This window comes from Microcaecilia unicolor, chromosome 3 (assembly GCF_901765095.1).
Source record: "Microcaecilia unicolor chromosome 3, aMicUni1.1, whole genome shotgun sequence".
NCBI lineage: Eukaryota > Metazoa > Chordata > Amphibia > Gymnophiona > Siphonopidae > Microcaecilia > Microcaecilia unicolor.
Window position 1 is genome coordinate 372457525 of NC_044033.1, and position 14889 is coordinate 372472413.

At 43.0% G+C, this 14889-nt stretch overlaps 1 protein-coding gene across 1 annotated transcript in view; it reads left to right on the forward strand.

The window, feature by feature from the left end:
* IFT172 (intraflagellar transport 172) overlaps positions 1–14889 on the forward strand; it is a 335758-nt gene that overhangs the window by 280654 nt on the left and 40215 nt on the right. Inside the window, exon 41 of the mRNA XM_030198582.1 lies at positions 4260–4370. Coding sequence (XP_030054442.1) covers positions 4260–4370 — 111 coding nt within the window. The remainder of the gene's footprint in view (positions 1–4259; positions 4371–14889) is intronic.

Consider the following 14889-nt stretch of genomic DNA (forward strand, 5'->3'; position numbering starts at 1 on the left):
TTTCTGAAGTTAACATCAAAGCCCCTGAAAAGCTCCATTCCAGTCCATCCAAGTCTATTCAGCCATGATCAGGGTACAGACCGTAGAAGTCTGGTCAGTACTGGCCATGTTCTCCAACTTCTGAAGCTGAATCTGTCCATATCCAAGCACGATCAGAGCACAGACTGTAGAAGTTTGCCCAGTACTGGCTTTGCTTCCCAAATGCTTAGACCATTCTTCAAACTTTTGTAGATATCTTCTTATGTTTTCTATTTCCTTTGGGATGTCCACTCTGTTTGTAGTGTTCGTGTCATCCACAAAAAGGCAAACTTCTCCTTCTAACCCTTCGGCAATGTTGCTCACAAATATATTAAATAGACTTGGCCCTGGCACCAATCCCTGAGGCACTCCACTATTCACATTTCTTTCCTCCGAACAGGTTCCATTTACCACCACCCTCTGTCATCTTTCAGTCAACCAATTTCTATTCAATTGTATCACTTTCAGGCTGATTTTCGAAAGATGGGCGTTCTTCTCCCAGGGTCGTCCAAATCTGTATAATTGAAAGCTGATTTTGTACGTCCCCAACTGCATTCCGTCGCAGGGACAGCCAAAGTTCAAGGGGGCGTATCAGAGGCGTAGCGAAGGCGGGACTTGAGCGTGCCTAACACATGGACGTCCTTGACCCATAATGGAAAAAAAAGGGTGTCCCTGACGAGCACTTGGACGACTTTACCTAGTCCTGTTTTTCTTGCGACCAAGGCACAAAAAGGTGGCCGAAATGACTAGATGACCTCCCCTTACTCCCCCAGTGGTCACTAACCCCCTCCCACCCTCAAAAAACATCTTTCAAAATATGTTGTGCCAGCCTCAGATGTCATACTCGGGTCCATCACAGCAGTATGCAGGTACCTGGAGCAGTTTTAGTGGGTGCAGTGCACTTCAGGTAGGCAGACCCAGGCCCATCCCCCTCCCTACCTGTTAAGTTTGTGGAGGAAACAGCAAACCCTCCAAACCCCACCACAAACCCACTGTACCCACATCTAAGTGCCCCCCCCTCCCTTCACCTGTAAGGTCTATGGTAGTGGTGTACAGTTGTGGGTAGTGGGTTTTAGGGGGGGGGGGGTTGGGGGGCTCAGCACACAAGGTAAGGGAGCTATGTTCCTGGGAGCATTTTATGACGTCCACTGCAGTGCCCCCTAGGGTGCCCGGTTGGTGTCCTGGCATGTCAGGGGAACCAGTGCACTAGAAATGCTGGCTCCTTCCACGACCATAGGGCTTGCATTTGGTCATTTCTGAGATGGGCGTCCTTGGTTTCCATTATCGCCGAAAATCAGAAACGACCAAGTCTAGGGGCGACCATCTCTAAGGACGACCTAAATTTCAAGATTTGGGCGTCCCCGACCGTATTATCGAAACGAAAGATGGACGTCCATCTTGTTTCGATAATACGGGTTTCCCCTCCCCTCCATCGGGACGTTTTCCAAGGACAACTTGGGTGTCCCTTTTGATTATTCCCCTCTTTGTGTCCTAACTTCATACTTCTCAACTTATTCATGAAGCAGCGACAGTGTATAGGACCATAGATGGAACAAGGCAAAGCCAGAATTCAGAAGAAGCAATTTATTGTGTGACCCAACACGGCCCGTGTTTTGACAAATGCCTGCATCGGGGGTCAGAATTCACAGCACAGTATATCATCCAAAGATCAAACCTCACAACAACAAAATATGAAAGTATCAAGGAAATGCTTCCCTTGGTGCAAGCAAGGCAGCAAAAGAGTTTCCATTAGTTTTCCAACACGAAAATGAGGCTTACCAGCCTACAGTTTCCCACTTCTTCCCTGTCCCCACATTTGTAAAGAGGGACCACATCTGCTCTTCTCCAATCCTGTGGTACCTCTCCTGTCTCCAAGGATCTATTAAATATATCTTTAAGAGGTCCTGCCAGGATTTCTCTGAGTTCCCTAAAGATTCTAGGATGTATCCCATCCGGCCCCGTGGCTATGTCTACTTTCAGGTTTTCATCCAGTATCGCTTCTTTCTTCATGGATTCCATTACCATTTGTCTGAGCAGAGCACTTTACAGGTATCCACAGTCTCACTGCTTATTTCTGATTCTGCAGATGGGAATGCCAATCTACATCAGGGAAGTTGAAATCTCCCAGCAACAGCACCTCCCTTTTCAATCCCAGTTTATGGATATCTTCGATCAGATCTTTGTCCAGCTTCTCTATTGTGGATTGTAAACTAGTTGAAAGGAAAGAGCAGGCTTAAATGGTCCTTGAAGAAAGATGAATAGTGAAGTGCCCTAGGGATCTGTATTAGACCTGTGCTTTTTAACATTTATAAATAATCTGGAAATGGAAGCAATGAGTGAAGTGATCAAATTTGCAGATGACACAAAATTTATTCAAAGTTATTAAATCACAAGAGTGTTGTGAGAAATTTCAAAAGGACTTTATAAGACAGGAATACTGGGCATCAAAATGGGAGATTAAATTTATTTGCTCAAGTTCAAAGTGTTATACATAGAGACTAGCAACCTAAACTATATAGCTATGCAAGGCTTGGTTCCATATTAGGAGTTACCACCCAGGAAAAGGGATCTAGGCGTCTTTGTGGACATGTTAAAATCCTTGGTTTAATTTGTTGAAGCAGCCAAAAGAGCAAACCATATTGGGAATTACTGGGAAAGAAATAAAGAATAAAACAGGATCTTTATGCCTCAGCAATTAGGGATGTGCATTTATTTGAATCCCTATGTAATTGCATGTTTTCAACTGTGAAGTTTCTTCAGCCACAGAAGGGAGTGCCTCTCTACTGGAATACACACACTAGTGCAGCTATGGTCATGGTCTAGGATACTGCACCTGCTTCCGCCACGGCCACTGTCATTCTGAGCCTAAGGGCACATTGAGGTTTGGTAGTTCTGGTGGCCTGGATTGACTGTAGAAACCATGGTACAGAGACCTGATGAGGCTGATAATACAGGATCCACTAGCCTTGCCTTGCATGGATGGGCTGCTATTTCAGGGACCAGAGCACTTTCAGGACATGTTTCTGTTCTCTCTTATGGCATGTCTTATGGCATGTCTGGAAGACAGGATACTCAAATAGAGTTATAGCCACCCTTCTGCATTCCAGGATGACTCCTTGGCTTATGTTTTGGGGGCCTGCTGTCCTTGAGGTTATTTGTTGTGGAGGGTTTGCATTTTCTTCAGGATGGTCTGGTTAAACAATTGGCCCTAGCTTCCTTGAAAATGCAGGTTGAGGATGTGACGTGCTACAGAATCATGATACAAGGTAGATCTTTGAGGAGCCACCAGGATGTTGTATGTTTTCTACGAGGAGTGAAGTTGTTGAGTCTTCTGAGGAATCCCATCATACCTCCCTCAGATCTAAATCTGATTCTTTTGATGTGGGAAAGGTGCCTTTGAGTCTCTTAAGAAAGCATCCTTAAAGATTGTTTCCATGAAGACAGTGTTTCTAGTGGCCATTTATTCAGTGAGGCTTATTCAGAGCTCCAGGCTTTGCCCTGTCTGGAGCCCTTCCTGTTGATTTTGCAGAAGGTGGTAATCCTATCTGGTCCCTTTCTTTCTTCTGAAGTTGATATCATTTTACATTAATCAGTCCAGTGCTCTCCTGGTGCTTCGATGCAAGGCATCTACATTGATTGGATATAGGGAGAGTTTTTGAAATGTTATCTGAAGAAGACCGAGGAGTATCAGTGGTCAGACAGGTTGTTGTTGTTATTCATGGGAGCCAGAAAATACACACAAAATGGTAGCAGAACTGTGCCCCACACACCCACTTATAAAATTGCCTCCCATGTGACCTACTTTTGTGACTGTTGAATTATTTTCAAAGAACACTTGTTAAAGGTAAGAAAGTTTGCTTTCTTGGAGACGGCATCTGAATAGTCACGTGATCCTCATGCAACATGTATGACTATTCAGATGCTGGTTACTGAAAATAGTGGATTCAAATAAGTAATTGTTTACACTTGAAAGAATATGAACCATCATTTCAAATCTAGTGTATTTTAAGAGAATACTGCAATTGCTCCATTGTCAAATTTATATTTAACCAGCAAAGTATGCAAGACACTTCTAACAGTTTGTGCCCAGCAACATTGATGGTACGTAAATCATTTTGTCAAAATCCCTAGAAGGAAGGGGGTATAAATGGAGGCATAAGTGTCCAAGCACTTTTGGTTTAGGGATTTTATCCATGTGTTATCACAGTTGTCTTCTGGCTTACTGTTTCTTCTTTTCACAGAATTTCAACATTTATAAGCGTATTTTTGTGGACATGGTGAATGCATCTGGTATGAACTGTGCTGAGGCATACCATAGCTGGGCAGATCTCCGGGATGTCCTTTATAGCTTGGTAAGTATGGGAGCTAGAACAATAGAAAACATAGGCAGGATCAGATTTGACCATTTTGGCCACTGGAGTGATCTAACAGAAAAGATAAGGAAACTAGCAGATGTATAGTGGAAGAATGAAGGTAGATCGAATGAGCAGTGATACATAGTTAAGGTGGCAAGCCATATCCGAGAGGAGTGGAACAGATCTCTCTTGGGCTTTTATTCTTGTCTTATGTATTTTTTTAGGGTGTATTTATCCCTCCCAATATAGTAGTCCACCTACCGATACCTAGGAAGAAATAAATCACCCAAGTCTACAGCAGTTTGCTCTTTATTAGATACCTTATTTCTTATCAAGTATTTGTACAATTAGCAGATCAGTGGTATCTCACTGGGAGTATGGAACATTGCTACTCGAAATTACTTCTATATCTGAGACTCCAAAGAATATACAAGCAATCGAATACGTCTATTTATTATTCTCCAAATATATGTACAATTAATTGCTTAAGGGAATTCCGTACCACAGCTACACATAGGTGTTCTTCTGGGTCTGAGTCTCAGTATGAGAAAGCAATAGGATTCAATTGATTGGTTTCTCATGAGAGAGAGCAGCCCTGCTTGCACAAAGGTACTGGCTGTGACTGTCTCTCTTCAAAGAGATAGGAAGTACACTCCTTTTTATATGCCCATTTAAGATACAGACAAAATAACAGTAACACACCTTATTGGATATAATATATTGTAGTGACCATATATGGTACCATTTACTGTACGTGCTTAGCTTTTTTTAGCATTGATCGGAAAGTTTGGTCATCTTCTTGCAAGACCACTCAGTTCTATATTTTTGACCATCTCTTCCTGGGTGTAACTGACTCTGCCCTGTTGCTAAACCACACCATCCTGTTTATGAGGTTTTTGCACCCTAGCCCCTTCCTTATTTTGCTGCATGGTGTGTCCCAATAGCTTAGGAGCTTTACTGGAACTTCCAGGGTTCAAATTACAGTTAAAGGCCTGTAAGCTTTTCTGTCATTTTTAGATCCTGACCCAAAGTCTCAGGCCTTGAACCAAAGCTCATAGCTATAATAATAATAGACACTTACTACAAATTGTTCTGTGTTTGCCTTTTCTTTCTCATGATGTTTTCTTCTTTTGCTGTCTCCTTCCCTTTCTCTGTGTTTTTATTTTTTGATCTACAATTTCTTTCACTTTCTAGACCTTGCTCCCCAATCAAAACCAGTCATTTTCACCACACATGACTCCATTCTCCAGTACCTGATTATTCTGTCTGCCATTCTCTAATGACAAACAATAGTTATAAGTTGAGAATAAGAAGTTGTAGCAGTGACTATCTTGACTTTGATCCTAGGCTGTTTCACCATTTAGACCAGTGCCAGGCCCTCTTCAATTCCATCTCCTCATGTGCTAATACTATCACTATCCTTCTAGTAAGGAGTACAAGTAAGAGGATTCCATAGTCTTCAGATTAGATAGCTCCATAGAGACTGATTCTGATGAGGAATACTCGGTGAACCACCCCCGGAAGCCTTCTCCACGATCTACAGGAAATTATTCCCTAGCAAAGGATCTTTCCTTTCGGTTTTTTTGTGCTGAGGTCATCCTCATGATTTTAAAGAATAAGGAAAGTTCAGAGCACAACTACTTACCCCCCTCTGAGATGTTTCTCCACACCTGTCATCTCCATTACATGCAAATCTCTCTCATGCATACTCATTAATCTACTTTCAAATGAGTATCAAAATTTAAACTAGTTACAAAAATATAATGTCTATCTTAAGTAACTACTCCACAAGTTTTTCCAATATATGTAACATTTTTATTCTTACCACACTTTATTATTTTCTTACACAAATTTAAAATACTACAAAATATCTCAACAATCGCATTGATTTGCGCATGCTCGGCATCTGGAGAGGAGTCGGGCGCCATTGTCCTGACTACCGGCATGTGTTCCATCACGGCAGAAGAATTGTTCATTTAGAAGTTTGTAAGTCGATGCCCCTGATGACATATTAGCGAAACAAATTTGTGTAGGGCCTTGGAGAGATTAACCAAACATTGGGTGTTGGGAACTGCAAGATTAAGAAACAAAAGGAGAAATCCAAATGTTTGTGGAAGAAGTGTACAAAATATGTAGTAGATATTTTTGAATGAGAAAAGGACGGATCTCCTTATACATAATGAAAAGAATTGAAAGACATTTACGTCAGATAAGTTTATTATCAACTATGAATATTTTTATTTATTTATCACATTTATACCCCACAATTTTCCCACATGTTTGCAGGTTCAATGTGGCTTAGAATAAACTGAAAAGGCTATCGCCAATCCGGTAGTTATACAAATACAATAGATTGTAGTAGTCAGCAAGGATAGAAAGAATAAGGGTGTAAAGGGAAAGTGGGTAAAGGTAAGAGAGTCCAAAATGGTCCATTTATATGCTGTTTTGCAGGACTTTAGGTTTTATATTGGATCATGGGGGTAGGCCTTCCAGAACAGGTTGGTCTTGAGTAATTTCCCAAAGTTTAGATGGTTTTGAGTAGTTTTGACAGCTTTTGGCAATGCATTCCATAATTGGGTGCTGATAAAGGAAAAGAAGGAAGCGTAAGTGAATCCACTTATAGTTGAGGCCGTTACAGGTAGGTTAATGGAGATTTAGGAATGAACGGCATGTGCTTGATGTATTCCTGGCTGGAAGATTGATTAGGTTATTCATGTATCCTGGGGCTTCTCCGTAAAGAATTTTGTGGACTAGGGTGCAGATCTTGAAGTTGATTTGTTCCTTTATTGGGAGCCAGTGCAATTTCTCTCAAAGGGGCTTGGAACTTTCAAATTTGGATTTACCAAAGATTAGTCTTGCTGCTGTGCTTTGGGCAGTCTGACGTTTCTTTACAAGTTGTTCTTTGCATCCTGCATATATTCCATTACAGTAGTCTAGGTGACTTAATACCATTGATTGGACTAGATATCAAAATATTTCTCTAGGGAAGAAAGATTTTATCTGCTTGAGTTTCCACAGTGAAAAAAACATTTTCTTTGCAGTGGAAATAGTTTGGTCAACTAGTGATAGGTTATGATCAATAATTACACTGAGTATTTTTAAGCTCTCAGAGATAGGAAGGGTGAGGTTTGGAGTGATTAAAGATGAAGTTTTGAACCTATTATGTAAAGATGTAAGGATAAGGCAGCGCGTTTTCTCGTTATTCAGCTTCATTTGAAAAGTATTAGCCCATTTGTTCATGGTGTGCAAGCCAAGATTGATTTCTTTGTAGATTTTGAGCAAGTCATTTCTAAAGGGGATGTAGATTGTGACATCATCGGCATAGATAAATGGTTTGAGGCCAAGATTGGATACGGATTTAGCCAAAGGGATCAACATTATATTGAATATTATGCAGGACATTGTTTACCAGAGCTGAATTTGAACTTTTCCGTTTTTTGGTGATCTTACAGCTGAACATTGCAACGATAATAGAAGCAGGATACTGTGAAATATGCTGTGATGTAAAGGAAAATAGAGGAAACGGTATTGGCAATTTGGTCAGAAAAGTGATGATGGTATATAGAACAAAAAGTATATCTGGGAGATCAGTCCATTTGAATGTATGAGTATGAAAGGCATGAGTGAGTGATTGTTGAGATCTTTTATAGTATTTTAAATCTGTGTAAGAAAATAATGTTCAGAAGAGCATACCCCACCAACCCAACATAAAAATGCCTGGTCAGATGCAACACAATGTAACCAAAGACCATAATGGACATTATCTGACTCTTCTTCCCCCTTTCCCTCTCTAATTTCCCCCAACGCATCGACCATACATGTAACCACTTTAAATCTACCTCATTCTACTACAATATCACTGTGTATTCATTCATACCATGTATTTGTTCAGACCGTAATCAGCTAACACCGTTAACGGTTATATGTAAGCCACATTGAGCCTTCAAAAGGTGGGAAAATGTGGGATACAAATGTAACAAATAATAATAAAGTGTGTAAGAATAAAAATGTTACATATATTGGAAAAACTTGTGGAGTAGTTACTTAAGATAGACATTCATATTCATTAGGGATATCCTTTAAACCCAACTGGCTGGTGATCCCCCAGGTCAGGTATGAGAACTACTGCTCTAGGAAAAATATATTTTTTTTACCTCCATTCTTTTCTTATATTTCTTCTGACAAGACCTTTTATCTTTTGATTGCTTTCCTCTGTAATGATTCCAGTCTCTTTATCTGTATAGAGGTATTCCTTTATCTTCAGCAGATTAATCCAGAAACTGGCAGGTTGTGTCCATCTACCAGCGGGTGGAGATAAAGAATACTGTACTGATGACAGTGATACTGGACGGCCAGCCCCTCAGTCAGTCAGTATATCTCTGTCTCCAGCAGGTGGTGGATGGCTTCTCACCAGCTCCTGGATTCTACATGTTTGGGGAGCTCCTGGGCCAGTTTCTGGCCAGTTGAGCCAGGGGGTGTTTGGCCAGGCGGCGCCATTCTTGGGGGTATACTTGACTGTCCGGGTCCCTGCCTCACCCCATGTTCCCCTTTCCCCTCCTGTCTCTGCCTTGTTTTCGAGCATCCAGACGACCTCTGTTTACAAAATAAAATACCCCAAAGAGGCAGAAGAGCAGGCAGATTACTACTACTACTATTTAGCATTTATATAGCGCTACAAAGCGTACGCAGTGCTGCACAAACATAGAAGAAAGACAGTCCCTGCTCAAAGAATTTACAATCTAATAGACAAAAAATAAAGCAAGCAAATCAATTAATGTGTAGAGGAAAGAGGAGAGGAGGGTAGGTGGAAGCGAGAGGTTACAGGTGGTTACAAGTCAAAAGCAATGTTAAAGAGGTGGGCTTTCAATCTAGATTTAAAGATGGTCAAGGATGGGGCAGATAGTGCAGGGAACTGGTCTGCTGTGCTACTGAGCCTAGTACACAGTTTGGGTGGCAGGCTCCGATCTGGGGAGGGACCACTCTGTGGAGAGACCCGCATTCAACTTCCTGCAGCTGTGGTAAGTCACTCTTTTCGGCTTTTGATTACTTCGGGAGACTAGCAAGGCACGCAGGGGAGCATGGCAGTGGAGACTGTTAAGAAGTGCTCCGCTGCAGGAAGCGTCAGTCAGTGGCAATCCTCTGTTCCGTGGGGTGCTCCAAGGTTGTGGGAGACAGCGTGTTACTTTCTCCCGATGTGGCACATTCTTGTGCTGATGCACCTGGAGCACACCATTTTGTTTTCTTCCACCAACTTGGTTCCCGCTGGACATGCGATGGCAGGGGTGTCTGACACAGATTCTTTGTGCTGCGGAGCACTTCAGGATTTGAGCGCTGGCAGTTCCACTTAGGGTGTGTCTGTTTTGGTGATGATGGGGGGGGGCTCCAGGTGTAGTTTCTGGGCCTTTGGATTCTGGAGAATTTTTTCACCAGAATTTGTATTGCTATTACACCAAACCTATTTCTTAAAGTGCACCCTTCCACTGTGTCCTCCAGCGCAGGCAGGGTCTGCCTCAATTGGCCCCACGGGGGACTTGGGACAGTCCTTACAGCTTTCATCAGGGGACCCAGTGCAAAAATGGTGGCAGCAGCTGGTCTCCATGTCTGAGGTTGGGTCATTGGACCCCATTTCCCCTTCCCCCTCCCCTTCCCTAGCAGCCTTATCAGGGAAATCTTTGCACCCTTCTTGGCTTAATGATTGGAGGAGGGAGAGCTTCTTCAAGAGGAACCTGATGACCCCCATGGCTGCCTGCATCTTCCATAGAGAGGAATTGTCCTCTGTTATCTCTGGTGCTTTGGAGGCACTGAATATCTCTGATCCGGAGGCGCAGACCGCAACAACAGTGAACCTTAAGATGGCGAGCATGTGGAAAGCATCCAGAGTGTTTCCGGTGCATGAGGCCCTTTGAGAGCTTATTACGGCTCGGTGGACCAATCCTGGTGGGGGTTTGAAGGAAGCAATGGCTGTCTCGCCTCCATCCCATTGGCCAGGACTAGGCGGACAAGTTGTCCCATCCTAAAGTGGATGCCCTGGTAGCAGCTATCTCGATGACTGGTTGATTCATGCAGCTTCAGAGCAGGAGAGTCGCCAGGCCACTGACCGAGTCATATCACGGTTGCAGTTCCTGGGATTGGTGATCAACTTTCTGACAAGTCATCTGGTTCTGTCCCAGTATTTGGAGTATCTGGGGGTCCGTTTCTGCATGGGGCAGGGCAGAGTCTTCTTGATGGATCTTTGGCGGGAGAAGCTTCAGACACAAGTGCACAACCTGTTGAGATCGGCTTGGGATTATGTTCAGGTCCTGGAGTCCATGGCGGCCATGGTATCGTGGTATTGTGGGCAACAGTCCACATGCGTCCTCTGCAGCACTCACTGCTGAGCAGGTGTTGGCAACTTCTGTGGTTACCTTCGGTGAGGCAGCATGTGCTGGTGGCTTCATGACCCCAGTTTACAGCGGAGGATGCCTTTAGCCTCTCCGACATGGGTCATGGTGGTAACAGATTTTAGCTTGTTAGGTTGGGAGGCTGCAAGCAGCAGTGAACGCCTTTCGGGCTTTTCAGGACTTGTTGGAGGCAAGGTGGTTCGAGTTTTGTCCGACAATACAATAGCAATAGTATACATCAATCGACAAGGAGGCACATGCAGCGTAGCGCTGGCCATGGAGGCACAGAGTCTACTGGAGCGCAACTGTGGAACGCATTACCAAAAGCCTTGAAAACAACACATGACCATCTAAAATTCCGTAAAGCACTAAAAACCAACCTATTCAAAAAGGCATACCCTACTGATCCAACTTAAATGCCCAATCTCTGCTACACAACAAAACTAAAGAACGTAATGGACGTGACACAACTCTTCCGTTGTACAATTCCCTAATGTGGCTGTGCCACATGAACTTTATCTTACCACTACATCACTTAGTATTTGTTCACACCGGAATCCACAAATGCCTCTCCGGTACTATGTAAGCCACATTGAGCCTACAAATAGGTGGGAAAATGTGGGATACAAATGTAACAAATAATAATAATAATGTCTCTTAGTGGCCCATAGAGCCAGTCAGCACAACGTACAGGCGGGTTTTCTCAGCCGCAGTCTCCTGGATCAGGCAGAATGGGAACTCTCATCGGTGTCTCTCCAGATATAGCAGAAGTGAGGAATGCCAGAGTTCAATCTCATAGTGACACATTTGAACACCAAGGCAGCCCAGTTCTTCTGCAAAAGGTGGGAGGTCGAATCCAAGGGGCTGGATGTTCTGCTGCAGCCCTGGCTGGAGTAGGTGCTCCTGTTCATATTTCCACCGTGACCCTTAATAGGGTGAGTCCTATTCTGTGGACTTGGTTCGCCTTCTGGGATGTGCTGCCCTTCAGCTCCCACTCTCTCCAGATCTGTTGCATCAGGATCTGGTTCAGATGGAGGATCCCTCCTGCTGTGGTATTACAGCCTGGCTCTTGAGAAGTTGTGATTGAGGAAGAAGGAGTATTCAGATGCGGTGATTGATACTCTTCTTCGGGCCAGGGATCAATCTACTATGACGGCATAAGCTTGGATCTTTGAGATGTGGTGCACAGTCCGCGCCTGGCCTCCATTTCGGATGACTGTGCCACAGCTGTTGGCCTTCTTGCAGGAGGGTCTGCAAAAGTATTTGGCATATATTTCCATTCGAGTTCAGGTGATAGCGCCTGCCTGTTACAGGAGGTGCATGTCTGGTACTTCTCTGGCAGTTCATTCAGATGTGGTTCATTTTTTGCGGGGCACTCTTTTCGCCAGCCATGCTCACCCTAGAACCTTAATCTAGTGCTCAGAGTTTTACAGTGGGCACTATTCAAGCCATTGCTCAAGGTATCAAACAAGGATCTTACTCTGAAGGCGATGTTTTTGGTGGCTATGGCCTTGGCATGCCGGGTCTCTGAGATCAAGGTGTTATTGTGTCGGGATCTCTTTCTTCAATTCTCAGAATCGGGTTACATTCCATACGGTTTCTTTTTTTTTTTTGCCTAAGGTTTTCTCAGCGTTTTATCTCAGTCAGCCTCTTTTTCTTCTTTTGTTTTGCAGGGAGGACTATCTGGAGAATTTTACACAGCTTTGGAGGTGCTCCTCCACTATTTGCAGATGCCCAATGAATTCCAGTGTTCAGATCATCTCTTTGTGCTTCTGTCGGGGCCCCGGTGGGGCAATGTAACATCAAAGGCGACTATAATGCGTTAGATTAAGGAAGCAATATCCTCAACCTATTTTTTGGAGGGCCGGACTCCGCCACATGTGTTGCGGGCTCATTCCACGTGAGCGCAAGCGACTTCATGGGCAGAAACATGTGTTTTATCTTCAGAGATTTGTCAGGCAGCTACTTTTTTCATACTTTTTCGAAGCATTACGGATTGGATGTGGCCACAGGGCAGATGCCGGTTTTGGAGCACGGTTCTGTCTAGGGGAGTGGTGACTTCCCTCACTCTATAGGGATTGCGTTTTTACATCCCACCAGTTTCTGGATTCATCTGCTGCACAAGCTAAGAAAGGTAAAATTATGCCTTACCCGATAATTTTCTTTACTTTAGTCGCAGCAGATGAATCCAAGATCCCACCTATTCATCCGCATTTTGAAAGAGCACGGGGACTCGGTTTCATCCCTGTCTTGTTTGATGAGGATTTTGTATTTGTGAGGAAGGTTTTCAGGATGTTTGCTTTGTAGGGATATATTAGAAGGATAAATTCCTAATATATAATCAGAGGTACTTGGCTGACAGAACAGTACTAAATAGCAATTATTCTGGACACGTTTCTAGGGGATGTGTGTACCTCTTATTTGTCCTCAGACTCTTCTCCTAGCTAGCTGTATCAATGAAAGGAACAATGCCACAGATGGAATAAATTATTTTATTAAGTATAAAAATAATGTATGTGGTAAATGCAAAGCAAATTTCAAAAATAAGATTGTTCTATCAAAAATAGAGTATCACCAATATATAGATATAGATATTCAAAAGTATATGATTAGCCAAAAACTATATGGTAAGTAATAATACAACTATGTCTTGTGCAAAATACACACTTAGCAGCTAATGATTCACTGACCACTAGTCCTGAAAACCCAATCTATCACAGATAAACCCTGAACTATAGGTAGTATATCCTGTTCTCACCTCACTGTCTTTATGGCAGACTTCCAAGGGTAAAGAATTGGATTCCTCCATTGAGACTCAAGATGAAACCCCAATGAGTCTCTCAGTCCAGGATTAAAGTCCAAGGTCTGTACTCTGATACTGATAGCACAGTCTTTCAGGTGAGGCCTAGTATTGTAGCTTAGCTGACCTCGTCAGTTTGTTACCAGGTATGCAGTTCACTGGTGTGTTTAGAAAATCAGTCTCTTGCTCTCTCTCAGAGCCATCTATTCTCTAACAAGTCTTGTGGTCTTCTCCTTTCGCTTCTACCTCTTCAGTCCAACCTTGGCATCTTTCTGGATCAGGTGATACCCATGGACCAATCGCTTAATGTCGTAATTCTGTCCAGCAGAATTCATGGTCATTAAAAGAGGCCTTGTTATTAGCAAAGAAACTCTTATCAGATGGTAGCAAACCTCCCTCTTAATTCTCATTTAAAACTTGGAGCCATGGTCTCTGTGAGGTACGCTGCTCCGCTCTTCCCAGGAGATAACTAGGGGCTAGTTTGCAGTAAACAACATGTCCTTGGATGCCCAGCAGTAATTTTCCTTTGTGAAATGCTGTTTTTTGATGGTTACAGATGTATTCAGGGCACAGATTGTAGAATCCATATTTGTTATAAAAGAAAGGTTCAAGCTTGTATAGGCCCCAGACCAGCAAAGGTGAGATAGCAGGTAAATACTCCTACAGCTTCTGGTTTTGTTTTGTGATGCGACATATACTGCTGACTGAGGGTCTGGTCGTCCAGTATCACTTCTTCAGTACAGTATTCTCTATGTCCACCTGCTGGTAGATGGGCATAACCCACCAGTTTCTGGATTCATCTGCTGCGACTAAAGGAAAGAAAATTATCAGGTAAGGCATAATTTTATGACCTCTTCCTTTCTGCTTGTTATTCCCCTCGCTATACAACATAGCATACTTCAGGCTTTAGCCACTACCTAATCACATTGTTTCACTGCCTTGAGATACTCGGACACTATCATCCCAAGGTCTCTCTTCTGATCCATGTTCATCAGTTTTACTGAGGTCCACTAACAGATTTAGCCAACTCTAACGATTAGTGTGCGCTAAATTATAAGATGCCCATAGGAATATAATGGGTGTCTCTGCTGCTATGGATTTACAGCCTGTCTCACTGACAGACTACTCAATAATTACTGTGGATTCTTTTGGATTCATATTAGGTAAATTAGACCTTTATTAGAGGTGCTAAAATCTACAATGATTAAGATATATATACAACTAGTAAAAAAGGCCCGTTTCTGTTTTAAAGGAAAAGGGCACTAGCAAGGTTTTCCTCGGAGTGTGTATGTTTCAGAGAAAGTGTGTGTGAGAGAGAGTGAATGTGCGAGTGTGT